At 37.6% G+C, this 17,398-nt stretch overlaps 1 protein-coding gene across 7 annotated transcripts in view; it reads left to right on the top strand.

The window, feature by feature from the left end:
- The window catches only part of PPP1R12A (protein phosphatase 1 regulatory subunit 12A), a 152,930-nt gene that overhangs the window by 114,758 nt on the left and 20,774 nt on the right, over positions 1-17,398 (top strand). For 2 of the 7 annotated variants that reach the window (XR_002828035.1, XM_006083959.2), the window contains exons 13-18: positions 900-1,067; positions 1,465-1,641; positions 8,145-8,235; positions 9,462-9,662; positions 9,906-10,074; positions 12,455-12,576. Coding sequence is in view for 5 of the 7 variants with exons in the window: in XM_006083959.2 (XP_006084021.1) it covers positions 900-1,067; positions 1,465-1,641; positions 8,145-8,235; positions 9,462-9,662; positions 9,906-10,074; positions 12,455-12,576 (928 nt within the window). In the remaining 2 variants the exon portion in view is untranslated. Of the gene's footprint in view, positions 1-899; positions 1,068-1,464; positions 1,642-8,144; positions 8,236-9,461; positions 9,663-9,905; positions 10,075-12,415; positions 12,577-16,038; positions 16,115-17,398 lie in introns of those variants that run through there. The other 5 variants (XR_002828036.1, XM_023749757.1, XM_006083963.3 and 2 more) reach the window with 5 other exon arrangements.

Genomic DNA, 17,398 nt, shown 5'->3' with positions numbered 1-17,398 from the left:
ACCAATTTTACTTTAGGCTGATTAATATAAATAAGAGTTAAGTTCCTACGGCTTCTCATCAACATTATAATGAAATGACATTGAGCGAACGATGTTATTTGAGGACCTGCTGTGTGTGTGTATGTGTATATATATATATATGTGTGTGTGTGTGTGTGTGTGTGTGTATATATATATATACATATATATGTATATATGTATATATATATATATAATTAATTTGATATATTATGAAGTATCTTTTGGATTGTAGCATGTGAAAAAGGAGCTCCTTGTATAATTGACTGGAGCAATTGAAATAGATCAGTGTCTTAATTGACCTGGTCATTATTTGGTGACCTAGAAATTTTTCACTTGTCTTAGGACTCAGAGCTATGGAAATGTTTTGAATCAGAATGTTGGTAATATTATATGGGGGGCTAGGGGGGCAAATAATTATTTCATGGCTAAAAGCAACCAAAAAATAGAGTAAAAGACAAAGAAATATAAGGCATGGATCACTCCTAAGGATGTGACCTATTGCTGAAACAATTTTCTTCAAAAATGTCAAAGTCTTAACTTTCCTTGAGTAAATCCAAACCACAGTATTTTTCTCAGACCCAGACAGACATGACCTTATGGTCTGGAACAGTTCCAGATAATGTAAAATATCAGATCAGATCATCTTTGCATTTTGTTGAAGGAGGGGGGGAGGCAGTAAAATGATACACTACCAACTTAGTGAAATTATCTAAACTCTAGCAAGTTGTAGGTGCAACTCTTGGTGCTGGAGCTGGTGGTGTATTTAGGAACACAGTTTTTTAGATTTCCCCTAGCCTTGTGAATCTTAAAATGTATAGACATTGACTATAGAATACACATACAAACACATCCTATAGAGATATGACTCTTTCCTTTAGTTGCTCCTTTGGTAGAAGACAAGATGATTTGATTAGTTCTAGTGTTCCAAGCACCACATCAACACCAACAGTTACCTCTGCAGCTGGGCTTCAGAAAAGCCTGCTTTCCAGCACAAGCACTACTACAAAGATTACAACGGGTTCTTCCTCAGCAGGCACACAAAGCAGGTGAGTCACAGATACACTTTGTGTTCAGGCTTACTATGTGCTTACGTATGTGCATGCGTTTTTGTTTAGAAAATTGTGGGGCTCTGGATTTTTTCATTTACCATGTTAAAATCATTTACGAACAAAAATTGGTTCCAAAAAGTTGCTGTGATGCATGTCTGGGGAAATAAATTAGATTCCTGAATTACAAACTTTCCTTGAATTAGGCTGCTTAAAATACAAATTTCTCTCTTTGACAGCTCTGGTTGAGCTTTTTGGTTCATAGTTAAAAAACGTCTTGCCTTGTATTTTAAAAAAATCCATCCCTGTAGTCACATGTTTTCAGCTGCTAGAAAGTGCTTTCATTGTTTAGCTGTTTTCCTTTTCTCTTTTTGTGTTGCTGCTTGTGATGCTATAGTACCTCAAATCGTTTGTGGGCTGAGGATAGTACTGAAAAAGAAAAGGACAGTGTTCCTACGGCAGTGACCATTCCTGTTGCTCCAACTGTTGTAAATGCTGCAGCCTCTACCACAACCCTGACTACAACTACTGCTGGCACTGTCTCCTCCACATCAGAGGTCAGGGAGAGACGCAGGTGTGTAAAGGTCCTAATAGAACTGCTGCTATATCTTGCCCAGTGATGAAAGTTGTTTGTTTTGTTTTGTTTTGTTTCTGTAACCTTGTGAAGTTGACCACCATCTCTCCATTAGGATAATAAAGGAAGTAATCTATATCAGCTCAGAACTAGGAAAATTGATATAGTTAGCCATTAATTAGCATTCAGGCTTGCTAACCCACCCAGAACAGAATTGATGGTTTTGTTTAAAGGCTTTGAGACAAACAGTTGTCTGTTTACTTAGCCATCTTACTATTTTTAATGGCTGGTTTCATTCAAAATATTTTTGTAATGAAGATCTATCCACACATAATCATACTCATGGAAAACCAGATGCACCTAGCTGGTTTGGCTCAGTGGATAGAGTGTTGGCCTGCAGACTAAAGGGTCCCAGGTTCGATTCTAGTCAGGGGCACATACCTGGGTTGCTGGCTTGGTCTCCAGTAGGGGTCATGCAGGAGGCAGCCAATCAGTGATTCTCTCTCATCATTGATGTTTCTATCTTGCTCTCACCCTCTCCCTCCCTCTCTGAAATCAATAAAAATATATTTAAAAGAAAACCAGATGCAACATGACAAAAACAGGTTTTTTTTATTCTTCTCATTGTTTCCCCTCATTATTAAGAAATCTGATGGATGTTAAACGGTTTTTGCTGTTACCTTTGAGAATTCCATTTTAAGATTCTCTTGGTGAAAAGTGGCTTCTTGTGCATATGTATAAGCCAAATAATTTTAACTTTAATTCATTCACTTAGTTTTAATTCTGGTATATAGAAGGCACTCATTAATTAAATATTTTTAGAAGCTATGAATTTATTTTGTGTTCTGTCAGTGGTGTGGAATCATAGATGTGGAAAGGATATCTTCTCAATTTACAGAAGGAAACTGAGATCCAGAAATAAGTGACTTTTCCACTTTTATTTAGTTAGTGTGAGAGCTAAAGCTGCACCCAAGATTACAGAAGAATCAGTACAGTCTTCTTTCTGCTATATCATAGTCCCTAGCTTTGAATTTAAAACATATATATGTTTTTTATTGATTTCAGAGCAGAAGAGAGAGGAAGAGAGAGATAGAAACATCAATGATGAGAGAGTCATTGATCAGCTGCCTCCTGCATGCTCCCCACTGGGGATCGAGCCAGCAACTCAGACATAGGCCCTCCTGATTCATAGGTCCATGCTCAACCACTGAACTACACTGGACAGGTCCAGCTTTGAATTTTGTTTTTCCTCTTGAGAAAGAAGGAAAGTGGGAAGCTAAGTGTAACCTTTTTTATATTTCACTCTTGCAGAATTTAATTAGCTACATAACTGATATTTTTTTGTAAAATACCGACCAGGTTAACTTTGTTTTATTTCTGACACATAGTGTTCATAAATGGACAGTTTTATACAGCCTTTGTCTTTGGTGCCTCATAGTGCATCCTACCAGTAAGATTCTTACAGTAATATTTGTGGTGAACATATAAAAAGTAACAAAATGTTATTTTTAATGTTAAATATTTTCTTTCCTATCATTGCATCTTTAGTTTCTGTCATTAAATTTACATTTCATATATTTTTGTAATGCAATTTAATAATGCCATTACAAGTGGTTTGAATTTTGTGATTGGAGTACCTATATAGGTCATATCATATTTGAATTATTCCTTCTTTATTTTTTTATGAATTTAAGTCAGTTTGGGTTATTTGAAGTGTTCTTAATAAGACCATGAGCCAACAGAAATTAGAGAGGCATAGGCATCCATCATTCTCTTAAGTAAAAATAAATTTGAGTGTTTTGCTTTTATGGGGTGGAGTCACCAAGGAGAGAAAGGGTTAGGAGTCTTTGGTTTTTTTTATTCCTTGTTCTGCCTTAATCCTAAAGTTAGAATTTTCTACGGGGCAGAATTTCTTCTGTAAATTGAGGTATTTGATTTACATAATTTTTTACTTCCAGAATCCTTTTTAACTGTAGCATTACATGCTTTTAAAAATTCTTCAGTGACAATATCTAATGAATATATACCTAGAATCATATGTTGTTTAAGAACAAATTATAATTCTTAATCTCAAATTTTTTTATGTTGTTATAGAAAGTTCAGTTTCAACTTTTTAGGATTAATCCTAGAAGACATTAAAGATTGAGAATTAAATATTTGGCGATATTGTAAGGACAGAGCAGATTCTAATAGCATTAGAAACAAAATGTGCCTAATGACATTTTTCCTGGTCTCTTACAGAAAATTTGTCTTACCTTGTTTCAATGATGTTTGCAGTAATATTGATGTTTGTGTTTTGTTTCATGTCAAGTATTTGTTTGCAATTTTGAATACATTGTTGGCCTCTTCTGTTCGTCTTTTAATTAAATTTCATTAATTTTTTTGAAATGTAGATGGTTAAAAATTTTCCCCCAAAATGTATATATGATGATTTAAGAATATATGGTGGCTGAAAACAAATAAATCAACACATTTATGCTACTTTAGGTACTATTACTTATGTACATTTGGATATTATGAAAAGTTACCATGAACACTATTAAATTCCACCGTATTTTAGAATTTCCCTATTTTTATTGATCTGATTGGGTGAGGAGTCCTGTTTTTATTAGTTAAGATTTCCAAAGGATTAATTTTGGGAAGGTGGAGTAGAGAAGCTAGCTTTAGATAAATGGAGCATGATAGCAAATTCTTTTATTGTTTAAGTATTTCTAATTTTTCATAGTCTTTTCAAACTGTAAGATAGTCCTTACTGCCCTGACCAGGGTGGTTCAGTGGGTCGTCCTGTACACCAAACGGTTGTGGGTTTGATTCCTAGTCAGGGCACATACCCAGGTTGCAGGTTCGATCCCCAAGGTGCATACAGGAGGCAACTGATTGATGGTTCTCACTCTCTCTGTTTCTCTCTCTCTGCCTCTCTCTTTCTCTCTCTCTAAAAATCCATAGAAACATATCCTCAGGTGAGGATTTAAAAAAAAAAAAGCAGTATCTTACTAATAACTTTGTATTTGCAGCACGGATTCACATTGAACTGTTGCTTCAATATAACTGCTCTCTTCCACCATTTTCCTTTTGCTCAGGCAGCTCCCTTTGCCCATTTATCTTCCCTCTGGAAGGAAAAAAGCTAAGTGTGAAGCAAGGGTTGGTTTACAGATTTTTAAAGATGTAATTTGTTTGACTAGCCAAAATGTAAACATTATAAATAAATACAAGTTTTTCAGACAGTAAATGCCAGTGAATTAAAAAATATATATGGAATAATTGCATTTATTGGAAAAGAAAAGTTTTACTTTAAAAATAACAACCTTTCCGTTGCTCAGAAAATTGTAAGCAGTGTAAGACTACTAAGTAATAAACTTATATATCCTATGTTGTTATATAAAAGAGCCAGTCTGCCCTGGCCAGGTGGTTCAGTTGGTTGGAACATTGTCCGATGAACCAAAAGGCTGTGGGTTCAGTTCCTGGTCAGGGCACATACCTAGGCTGCAAGTTCAATCTCCAGCTGGAGCTCGTAGTAGAGGCAACTGATTGATGTTTCTCTCTAACATCAATTTTTTCTCTCTCCTTCCCTTCCTCTCTCTCTAAAATCAATTAAAAAAACACATCCTCTGGTAGGATTAAAAAAAAGAGAGAGATACAGTCTGACAGTATGGTATCACTAGAAGCCCAGTGCACAACATCAGCCCAGCCTGTGCCTTCTCGCAGTCCAGGACCTGTCGGGGGATGTCTGACTGCCGGCTTAGGCCTGCTCTCCCCCGGGGGCCTTAGCACTGCCGTGGAGGCGAGAGAGGCTCCTGCCACCGCCACTGTGCTTGCCAGCAGTGAGCCCGAGCCCAGCTTCTGGCTGAGCAGCGCTCCCCCTGGGGGAGTGCACTAACCACCAGGGGGCAGCTCCTGCATTGAGCGTCTGCCCCTTGGTGGTCAGTGCACATCATAGCGACTGCTCATTCCACCGTTCGGTCGATTTGCATATTAGCCTTTTATTATCTAGGATAATAATTAAGGCATCAATGGAGCTCGCTGTATTCTGCTGTCTTTTTGATGATCAGCTCTTTGGAATAAAAAAACAAAATATACGAACTATTTTTCTTCTCTACATCTTATTCTTAGAGTAGAGGCACTCCAAGGATGGAGAAAGGAACTGAATATCATATGGAGACTATCAAATATAGAAAATATATGTATTAGAAATTGATAGGCCAGATTTTTATGCTAATTTGGGGAAGTGTATGGGAAATTTAAATGAACAGATTTTACAAGTCTATTAACTTTCATCCCTCTAACCTGAATATAATAAACTGGATATGATAAATAGATTTATTAACTTTCATGGTCACTTGAAATTGTTTAAAAAGAATCTTGGCTACTTAGAAGAGAGTGTGATGGTTGGTTAGTGATTTGTCATGGGGTTAAAAGAGCAAAGTGGCAATGCATATTACCCTATTTAAAATTAAATATGAAAACTTTGACCATGTAAATAATAGTAGTTAGAATTCAGTGTGTTGTGTTCATGTTTACTTTTATAGGAGCTCATGAAATGCTAAAGTGGTATGCAGCCATATGGGCTGCTGTAAATTTTTGCTTAACCGGATTTCCCATCACATTTAGGTTTCACCTCCTTTTGTTACTTTTTTTCTCCTCATTTGGTAGAAGTACAAAAAGCAATAAATTGAATAGGGTTAGTTGGTGCATAAAGAAGTTTTAAATGAATGGAGGCAGAGATAGTCATTGGACTATATTTCCAAGCTGTTGTCTTACAGAGCACTTTTTCACATTCAATAGTTGTACCACCATCGCCCTAACCGGTTTGGCTCAGTGGATAGAGCGTCGGCCTGTGGACTAAAGGGTCCCAGGTTCAATTGTGGTCAAGGGCATGTACCTTGGTTGCGGGCACATGCCCAGTAGGTGGTGTGCAGGAGGCAGCTGATCGATGTTTCTAACTCTCTATCCCTCTCCCTTCCTCCCTGTAAAAAAAATCAATAAAATATATTTTTTTTAAAAATAGTTGTACCACCAGAAAGGCGGGGGAGGCAGTATTCCCTACTTAAATGCTGAGTTAAACACAAACCAGTTTCTTCTCTCAGTACTTCTCAAACCATTCAATATGGTGTGATCTTCCTGGAGACATGTTAGAATGTATAGCATTTTCTAAATTAAAACACCAATGTCAACAAACAAGCTCCTCGTCATCTATATATATAAAAAGCTAATATGCAAAGTGTTCCCTCGAGAGTTCGATCGCTTGCTATGACATGCGCTGACCACCAGGGGGTGGTGCAGAATGAAGGAAGTCCCGGCTGGCAGCCAGAAGGCCCTGATCTGCCCTGATTGCTGGCCAGGCTTAGGGACCCTACCCATGCACAAATTTTGTGTACTGGGCCTCTAGTATTGTTATAAAAATAGGAAGTATCTTTTATATCTAAAAACCTAAAACTCTAGACCTGGCCTGTGTGGCTCAGTTGGTTGGGGTGTTGTCCCATATACTGAAGGGTTGCAGGTTCAACGTTCTCTCTCACATCAATGTTTCCCTCTCTTTCTTTCTTCTCTCTCTCTCTGTCTCCCTCTATGTCCCTCCCTCTCACTCTCACTCTCTACCCATTTCTCTTCCCTTCCCCTCACTCTAGGATCCATAAGAATATCCTTGGGTGAAGATTAATTAATTAATTTTTAAAAACTTAGAACTCTAGGGAGTTGATGTATAGACAGAATGAAAATTATGAGACAGAGCCCTGCAATACAAAAAGAAAACTAAAGTAATACTAGTCATTGGAGGGAAGTTTTTTTATTGTTGTTTAGCAAGACTCTGTCTTATATTTGTTTAACTCTTTAATTATTTAACAGCATAGATTTCATGCTTTTGAAATTATGCATGTCCTAAGACAGAATGGAACATAGGCTTAGATTTTTAAGATGAGATTTAGTGAAAATAAATGCTAAGTTCTCTATATCAGAAAATCAATTACCCAGGAGAAATGCTGATTTTAAAGAAGTTCATGTATAAAACCACTTGAATTTTTAGAGTACTTATATTGTGAACAAGAGTATGGATCTGCCAAAAAACATTATTAATAAATGTGCAAGGACATGAGTACAGGGAGTGCTGCTTACTCACTAGTCATCCTGTATCCTGAGGGTTGCATTCAGTCCTACCCATTGTACCATATAGGCATAGACAGTCTAGAGTTCAGCCAGTAACTTGAGATATGACCTTAGGAAGTGTTGTAGGGAATCAAAAAGGGGCTAAGGAGATAGTTGTTCTTTTAAAATCTGTAGTTAGGAAGAATTTGAAAAATATGACATGTTAATATGATTAGTTCTATGTAATCTAAAAGATTATCAGATTGCATTGTTGAATTTCAGAGTGGATGTAACCATTTTCTGAAGACTAATTTTCTTAAAATATATTAAAAATGCTAAACTTGTATGTTTCACTCACACATTCGTATGTAACAGCATTCACAGTTATTGTATCTCCAACTAACGATTATTATATATTACTGTAGATCATACCTCACTCCTGTTAGAGATGAAGAGTCTGAATCCCAAAGAAAAGCAAGATCTAGACAAGCAAGACAGTCTAGAAGGTCAACACAGGTATATTTAATGTTTGTAATATATGAAACTTTAAAATAAGTTACCTTTTCCTTTTTTACTGTGCTATAAATACATTCATGTCATTATATAATGTGAGTAAATCTTTAAAGATAAAAGTTGCTTTAGCCCTAGCCAGTGTGGCTCAGTTGGTGGGGCATCGTCCCTTCCACCAAAAGGTTGCCAGTTTGGTTCCTGGTCAGGGCACATGCCTAGGTCTTGGGCTCTATCCCTAGAGGTATGCAGGAGGCAGCTGATTGATGGTTCACTCTCACATCGATGTTTCCATCTCTTCCTCTCTTTCTAAAAATCAGTAAAAATATTTTTAAAAGTTGTTTTAGTACCCCTCTCATAGTATTTTTTATATGATTACACTGTTAATATTGTATTTTATCTAATTAGCATATGCCTTGTATCTCTTTGAGTATTTTTTTATTTCTATTGTGATATCTGGCACAGAATATCTGTGTTAAAATGAATTAATCATATGTGATTTCTAATAATTACTAAAGAATTCCAAGACTATTTGGAGTTTGGGGAAATGGGTCTATTTGGTATATTAAATAATTGCTGTGCAAGTATGAGAAAAATGACACTCAGACTGGTTATCATCTCATTACCTCCTCCTTGCCACTGTAATTATATTCCATATATCCCTTTGTGTCTTTCTTTCCCCCCAGTTGAGCACCAAAATCCTGGGTCAGCTATTTCAGCATTACCATTACTCACATATCAAGCTAAACTATTTGCTAGAATATTAACATATTTTTTTGTCTTTATACTTTTACTTCTTAAAATCTGACCTGTTCTTCAAGGCTTAACCTTCAAAATTATTTTTTTACTGAAATCTCTGTGGGTATATACATATATAAAACCATAAATACATATAAGTTTGATATATAAACTGATTTTTTGGCTTTTTCTTCATTTGCTGACATTTTGGGAATATTTATATTCATAATGGTATTTTTGTCATCCATGCTATTTTGTTAATTAGTTGGATATAGAGACAATTTCTTACACATTTTATTTTTTTACCTCTTTTATTATGCTTGTTTCTGATGATTGTTCATAGAATGAATGTGAATTGCTAAGTAGAAATAGTTTCATTTTGCAAACCAATTTCAAACATGCATATTTGACTTTTAATTCACATTTCCTTTACTTACAGTATTCCTTCAAAGTGAGCTTTAATGCCTCATAATTAAATTTATCATTTTTATGTACAGGGGGTGACATTGACTGATCTTCAGGAAGCTGAAAAAACAATAGGAAGAAGTCGTTCTATTCGAACCAGAGAACAAGAAAATGAAGAAAAAGAAAAAGAGGAAAAAGAAAAACAAGATAAAGAGAAGCAAGAAGAAAAAAAGGAGTCAGAAACCTCTCGAGAAGATGAATATAAGCAAAAGTACTCCAGAACATATGATGAGGTAAATAGTATACCAATGACACAACTAGGTAAAATGGTAGGAATAATTTCTGTGATTTTCAAAATCCAAGGGAGATTTGTATGCCAGCAAACCATATACAAAATACTCAAAAGGGTTTTAATAGATATCCGAATTATTTTGACATGAGTAGAACATTACTTTTTCATTGAAATAAATTTAAGTGTTCTATGTTTTTAAGTGTGTTTAATATTTTAAATGGATTTTAAATCTAATATTTTACAGACTTATCAGCGTTACAGATCAGTATCAACTTCAAGTTCAACCACTCCATCCTCTTCACTTTCTACCATGAGCAGTTCACTCTATGCTTCAAGTCAACTAAGTAGGCCAAATAGCCTTGTAGGTATAACTTCTGCTTACTCACGAGGATTAACAAAAGAAAATGAAAGAGGTAAGAAGACCAAATTTTGAAAAAACTTTGTTTCCTTCAAATCATTTGAATTGGTTTTTCTAATTAATATTTCAACAGAAAAGAAACAACATTCCAAACTGGGAGCCTGATAAGATGGTTGGGAGTGAGAAGAGTATAAAATCAAAAGAAAATTATGTGAACTGGCATTGATACACATCTTTATAACCTAAGATGCCACAAAAATCTTTGTATCTACCAGTGTAGAAAAGTCAGTATAGAAGAACTGTTTATGAGTGCTTGTATTTATTTATTGCCTGTTATGTGTATCATGTCTCTTACATGATTTTGTGAAATTGATTTAAACTAAAATCACTTAACACATATAATATCCCTGCTAAAACAAAATAGTTTTTATGCTTATTTCTCGAGAAATAGATTTTTTAGCTATATTGGCATCCTGATGCTCAATATTAACATTTCCTATTATTGCATATAAACTTTCTATTTAAATTCTAATTAATTTATACTTTAAATCAGAGATGGGTACTAAATAAGATTATTTCTAATTATAGGCATTTTATGTTTTAAAAGCAAAATTTCGTAGTTTTAGCCATGAGATTATAGCAGTAATTATGTAAGATATAGACTTCAGAAAATTAGTTTTTCCTAATTTCCAGCTGCTTTTTTGTTGGTCATTGAGATATTTTAGTTTTTTGATCCACTAAGTTGAGAGGTGCACATCCTATATAATAAAAGGCTAATATGCAAATTGACCGAATGGCAGAGTGACCGGTCCTATGATGTGCACTGACCACCAGGGGGCAGACGCTCAACACAGGAGCTGCCCTCCAGTGGTCAGTGTGCTCCCACAGGGGGAGTGCCACTCAGCCAGAAGCCCTGAGCCAGGCTCACAGCTGGCGAGTGCAGTGGCAGTGGCGGGAGCCTCTCCCGCCTCCATGGCAACGCTAAGGCTGTCCCATGGGGAGGGGGCCTAAGCCGTCAGTCGGACATCTCCCAAGGGCTCCCAGACTGCGAGAGGGCGCAGGCCAGGCTGAGGGATACTCCCCTCACCCCTGAGTGCATGAATTTTGTGCACCAGGCCTCTAGTAATGTTTATAAAAATTTTGAGCCAACATTTAAAATTATGTATATTTGCATAATAGTTCAGCTTTCCATTGTCTATTGAATATTTAAAAGATTTGGCATCACTTGGTCTGAATTTTCACATGTCATCAATTGGCTATAGCCAAATAATAGCAGCCCTCCACCCCCCCTGGAAAAGTGCCCTCCTGGCCCCTTTCTACATTTTCATTACCTAGATTGCCACTACAGGCATTGGAATTTAAGATCTTTGCTCTAAACTGATTCCAAAAATAATTTTTAAAACTCCTCTTAATACTATAATTTTGGGTTGTCTTTTGCTGTGACTCTTTGCTAATGATACAAGGAGCCTTTTAAAAATCATTTTTTTTTGTTGTTCCTTATATGTGTACTTCTTAAAGCATATTCAAAGGCCCTAGTATTCCCTAAGCATGTATGTCTGAAGCCATTTTAGCTGTCCCAGGAAGGAAACAAATTTTAAGACTAATATTTTTTTACATTGATTTTTTTTAAAGAAAGATAAATATTTTTTCCAGAAAAATTGATTTTCTCTTAGATGCTATCTAGTAGAAATGAAATGAATACTGCATTCTGCTGAATGAGGACTGGGAATAGTAGAAGCAGAAACTGATAAAGTTTTATGATGCCTACTAGCTAGCTATTCCATCATTAAGAACTGTTTGTTTGTTTGTTTGTTTGTTTTCTGGAAGTGTTAACTTTGGGTATAATAACCATCTTCCTACCAGAAAAGCCCCAATTAAATCTTCTTAGGATTTAATTATTTTCTGATCAGCAAATATTACTAAGTATATCTTTTGAGCAAAACTTGTTTAGGCACTAGGAAAATTAAGTAATTAAAATTAGTTCTTGCCGAAACCGGTTTGGCTCAGTGGATAGAGCGTCGGCCTGCGGACTGAAAGGTCCCAGGTTCGATTCCGGTCAAGGGCATGTACCTGGGTTGTGGGCACATCCCCAGTGGGAGATGTGCAGGAGGCAGCTGATCGATGTTTCTCTCTCATCGATGTTTCTAACTCTCTATCTCTCTCTCCCTTCCTCTCTCTAAAAAATCAATAAAATATATTTAAAAAAAAAAAATAAAATAAAATTAGTTCTTGTCTTGATCCTGATGAATGTATTTGATGAGAAATACACATATATGTTTAAACCAGGTGTTATAGGAAGGGGCAAAATTTGATAATGATTAGAGAATTTTAGAAGGCTTCACAAAGGAGGTTGACTTGGAATTGTTTTTACATTTGCCTTGCAAAATACTGTCAAGATACATTGCTACCATGTGGTGCATTGTAATCCTTAACAGAAGGAGAAAAGAGAGAAGAGGAGAAAGAAGGAGAAGATAAATCACAGCCTAAGTCAATCAGGGAGCGACGGCGACCAAGAGAGAAAAGAAGATCTACTGGAGTTTCATTTTGGACACAAGATGTGAGAACCTATTAAAATATAATTTCCTGATAGTATGCTTCTCCTTCTTCTCCTTCTCCTTCTTCTCCTTCTCCTTCTCCTCCTCCTTCTTCTTCTTCTTTTTTCAAATCCTATTTAAATTATTTTAGGGAGGAGGTAGGGAGAGAGAGAAACTTTGATTTGTTGTTCCACTTATTTATGTATTCACTGGTTCATTCTTGTATATGTCCTGATTGTAGATGAACCCACAACCTTGGCATATCAAGACAACACTCTTACCAATTGAGCTACCTGGCCAGACTAGTATGCTTCTTTTCCAAAGTGCATACTAATAATATCTTACATGCTTCAGTTTATATACTGTTTAGATCATCACTATGTGTTGTTGAGCCAAGTTATGAAATAGAAGTTCATAAACGTACATAAAAGTTCAGCTGTTCAACTAATCAAAGTGTAATATGCTAATGATATGCTATGGCCACTCAACCACTTGCTATGACGTGCACTAACCACCAGGGGGGAGACAGTCAACCAGTTGCTATCAGTGGTTCTCAACCTTCTGGCCCTTTAAATACAGTTCCTCATGTTGTGACCCAACCATAAAATTATTTTCGTTGCTACTTCATAACGGTAATGTTGCTACTGTTATGAATCATAATGTAAATATCTGATATGCAGGATGGTCTTAGGCGACCCCTGTGAAAGGGTCGTTCGACTGCCAAAGGGGTCGCGGCCTACAGGTTGAGAACCGCTGCTTTAGATCATCACTATGTGTTGTTAAGCCAAGTTATGAAATAGGAAAATTTATTTTATAAAGGGTAGTTAATAACTACTAAGATTTTTTTTTGTGTTAAAAGCAGGAGCTCTTTGTAATAAAAATAATAGCTACAGCTCAGCATACGTCTATTGATTATTGTATAATAACTAAACTGCTCTCATCTTAGAGGTTCTTGAAAGATGCTTTACATTTAATCCCATTTTATGAACATGATTATAAGATAAATACATAACTGTTATTTCCATCCAATGATGCTGGTTAGAAGCAGTGCTTTACTTACCAAATTATAACGATCCTATAGAATTTCATTTCTTTCCTGATTCCTAATTGTATGCCTGGCATTGCTGTTCATATGCAGGAGAAAAAAGAACTATGAATTAGCTCAGTTAAGGAGAAATTTATACTATTTCAATACAATGTACAACTGTAGTAGGACAAATATAATTTGTTTTATCTTATTTTTTGTTTGATTTTTTTACCTTGATTTTTCCATTTTTTTTTTCAATTTTTAAAAAAATACATGTTTTTATTAATTTTAGAGAGAGTAAGGGGGAGAGAGAGAGGAAGGGATAGAAATATCAATGATGAGAGAGAATCATTGATCGGCTGCCTCCTGTATGCCCCTTGCTGGGGATGGAGCCCGAAACCTGGCCATGTGCCCTGACAGGCAATCGGAACGCGTGATCTCCTGGTTCATGGTTCAACACTCAACCACTGAGCCACACTGGCGAGACTCATTTAATTTTTAATATAGAAAAATTCAACCATACAAAAATAATGCAAAAGTATAATGATCCCACCCCAACTATCCATTATTTAAGCTAATTCCTCATCACTTCTCCAACTCCCATATTATTTTGAGAAAATCTTAGACATATCATTTTATCTGTAAAAATGTTGGTATATTTTTAAGGGATAAAAATAATTAAAAATAGTAACCACAATATTATGACATAATGAGCACAATACCAGATTAGACTTATTGTTAAATAAACACTAAATCCTTAACATTGAATATTCAGTCAGTTTTAATATAAATTTAATTCATATATGCTATAAATGGTTTGTTGTTGTAGTTTTATACTTTGCTGGTTTGATTAGGACTCAACTAGGACCATACATGATGATTATCTCTTTAATGTTTCTTTTAATCAGTAAGTTTCTCCCTTCATCCCTTTTTTTCCCCCTTACAATTGCTTTGTAATGAAGTGGATTCTCATATTCTTGAAGTGTAGTTTTTCCTATTTCCCATCAACTGGTAGAGAATTGATCAGATTCTGATTCAGTATTCATTTGGCAAGGTTTTTTTGTTTGTTTATCCTCACCTGAGGATATTTTTTCCATTGGGTTTTTAGAGAGAGTGGAAGGGAGGGAGAGAGAAACATTGACATCCATTAGTTGCCTTCTGCACACACCCCAACGGGGTGTGGTGATCGAACCTGCAACCCAGGTACATGCTCTTCTTGATCAGGAATCGAACCCTAAACCCCTTTGGTGCACAGGCCTACGCTCTAACTATCTAGACACACCAGCCAGGGCTGGCAAGGTATTTTTAGCCTCCATCAGGAAGTACATAATGTATGGTTGATTTTAATTGACTGCCTGGTAACATTTTAATAACAGTAAAATAAAATCCCACAGTCTTAGCACCCTGACAGAGTAACTTACTATTTAAAATTCTTTTTTCTTCTGAATAACTAAGAAACTACATGTTAGTAGTTTAAGGCAAAGCTGTATTTATTACAGTATAGTATTTATTTTCCCCCACTGTTATTCAGACCAGCCCTCCTTACAACTCCAGTTCTGGCATTATAAGGATCCTTCCTGAAATCCATATTGGCAACACTTGTCTTTTTAATTTGAGCCTGCATTGAATTGTGTTCTAATCAGCCAGCAAAGCAGAGCCCTCCTTACCCCTTCATAGCCACACCTCTATCATACAACATACAAAAAGAAAGGGTAGTGTGCACTTGGGCAGCTTTTTGCTCTATTGTATTAGTAGGTTCCTTTTTTTTAGCTACTACTTTTCAGGACCTCGGAGCTTTCCCCCTTTTTTAATTTTCAGTTCCTGTGTTTTCCCATGAAGCTGCAATGTATAAAGACAATTAGTCCATGATATGGAATTAAAATATTTATATATTAATTAGTAATAATAGCAGCAGCAGCATTGATTTCTTCTGTTCCCAGCCTGGTGTTCACATATAATTTTTTACTAGTTACCAAAATGATAGCTTGTTCAGATTCTCACTAATCCTCACAGCAATTCTATAAAGTTTATTTCCTTACTTTTATGTGTAAGGTAACTGCAGATCAGAGAAATTAAAATAAGTTTGCCCTAAGTCACATAGCTAAAAATAGCTATACCGGTGTGACTCTTGAGTGATCTAATTGTAAAGCCTGTGATGTTTTTATGGTGAGCCTAAGACAGATATGTTTGAATGCAAATTTCCCTTTTCTTTCAACCCTTTAAGGTTTGTTGAGATGTTCAAGACCTTCTAATAGGATATTCCCATAGCCTGGGATTCTAGGTTTTTAATATGCTGAAACTGATTTTCTGTTTGGTGTATTATAAACTCCAAACGAATTTCCAGATAGATAAACGACCTAAACATATTAGCACTGTTGAATAAATCTTGGTGGGCTTATAGAATGCAGCTTTTCTTGCTTAAGATCATGACTTAACTATTTTTGTTGCCTCATTATAGTTGAATGACTAAATAGTACTTATATTGATGATTGAAGTACATGCAGTACTATCTACACTAATAAAAGAGAAACATGGTAATTAGCGTACGACCGCTACCCTTCCCATTGGCTAATCAGCATATCCTTATGCAAATTAACTGTCAGCCAAGATGGCGGCCCGGCAGCCATGCACTGAAGCGAGCAGGGAGGCTTGCTTGCTCCAGTGACTGCGGACTCCAACGTTCCCCGCCTGCTGCTGCCGGCCTCTCAGCTGCAACTCTAAGCAACTATGTACTATGTTGCAAATAAGAAGCTAAACAAAACCCCAGAAACCGGCTTTCATTCAGCCGGGCTTCAGCCAGCCGGACCGCAACATTGTATCGATGTTTTCAGCAGCGAGGCCTCAGAGCTAAAGCTGGCCCAGAATAAAAAAAAAAAAAAAAGGAAAAAAAGGAGCGGTTGGGAGCTTCAGTCACCCGCTTCCGGAAAACAGCCCTCAGCCCCTCACCCAGACTGGCCAGTAACCCCAATGGGGACCCCCACCCTGATCCAGGACACCCTTCAGGGCAAACCAGCCAGCCCCTACCCATGCACCAGGCCTCTATTCTATATAGTAAAAGGGTAATATGCCTCCCGGCACCGGGATCAGCGAAGCAGCGAGGCTCCCGGCACCGGGATCAGCGTGATAGGGGGCAGTGCCCAAACCCCCTGATCAGCCCTGCTCTGTGCCTGATAGGGGGGAGCTCCCCAATCCCCTGATCGCCCTGCGGCTCTGTGTGTGACAGGGGGCGGGGCCACAACCTCTTTATCCACCCTGCTCTGTTCGTGACAGGGGAAGGCACCCCAACCCCCTGATCAGCCCTGCTCTGTGCCTGATAGGGGGGAGCTCCCCAATCCCCTGATTGCCCTGCAGCTCTGTGTGTGACGGGGGGAGCTCCCCAACCCCCTGATCGCCCTGCAGCTCTGTGTGTGACAGGGGGCGGGGCCACAACCTCCCTATTCGCCCTGCTCTGTTCGTGACAGGGGAAGGCGCCCCAACCCCCTGATCAGCCCTGCTCTGTGCCTGATAGGGGGGAGCTCCCCAATCCCCTGATTGCCCTGCGGCTCTGTGTTTGACAGGGTGCAGCGCCCCAAACCCCCCCCCCCCCACAGGCCCTGCTCTGTGTGTGACAGGGTAGAGCCATAACCTCCCCATTGGCCCTGCCCTGAGTGTGACAGGGTGCAGCGCCCCAACCCCCTGATCCGCCCTGCTCTGTGTGTGACAGGGGGCGGTGCCCCAGCTCCCCTATCGGCCCTACTCTGTGAGTGACAGGGAGGAGCTCCTCAACCCCCTGATGGGCCCTGCTCTGTGAGTGACAGGGGTGGCGCCCCATCCCTTGA

Source organism: Myotis lucifugus, unplaced genomic scaffold, assembly GCF_000147115.1.
Source record: "Myotis lucifugus unplaced genomic scaffold, Myoluc2.0 scaffold_9, whole genome shotgun sequence".
NCBI lineage: Eukaryota > Metazoa > Chordata > Mammalia > Chiroptera > Vespertilionidae > Myotis > Myotis lucifugus.
The sequence above is the reverse complement of the archived record's forward strand: the minus strand, read 5'-3'. Positions and strand labels throughout refer to the sequence as shown.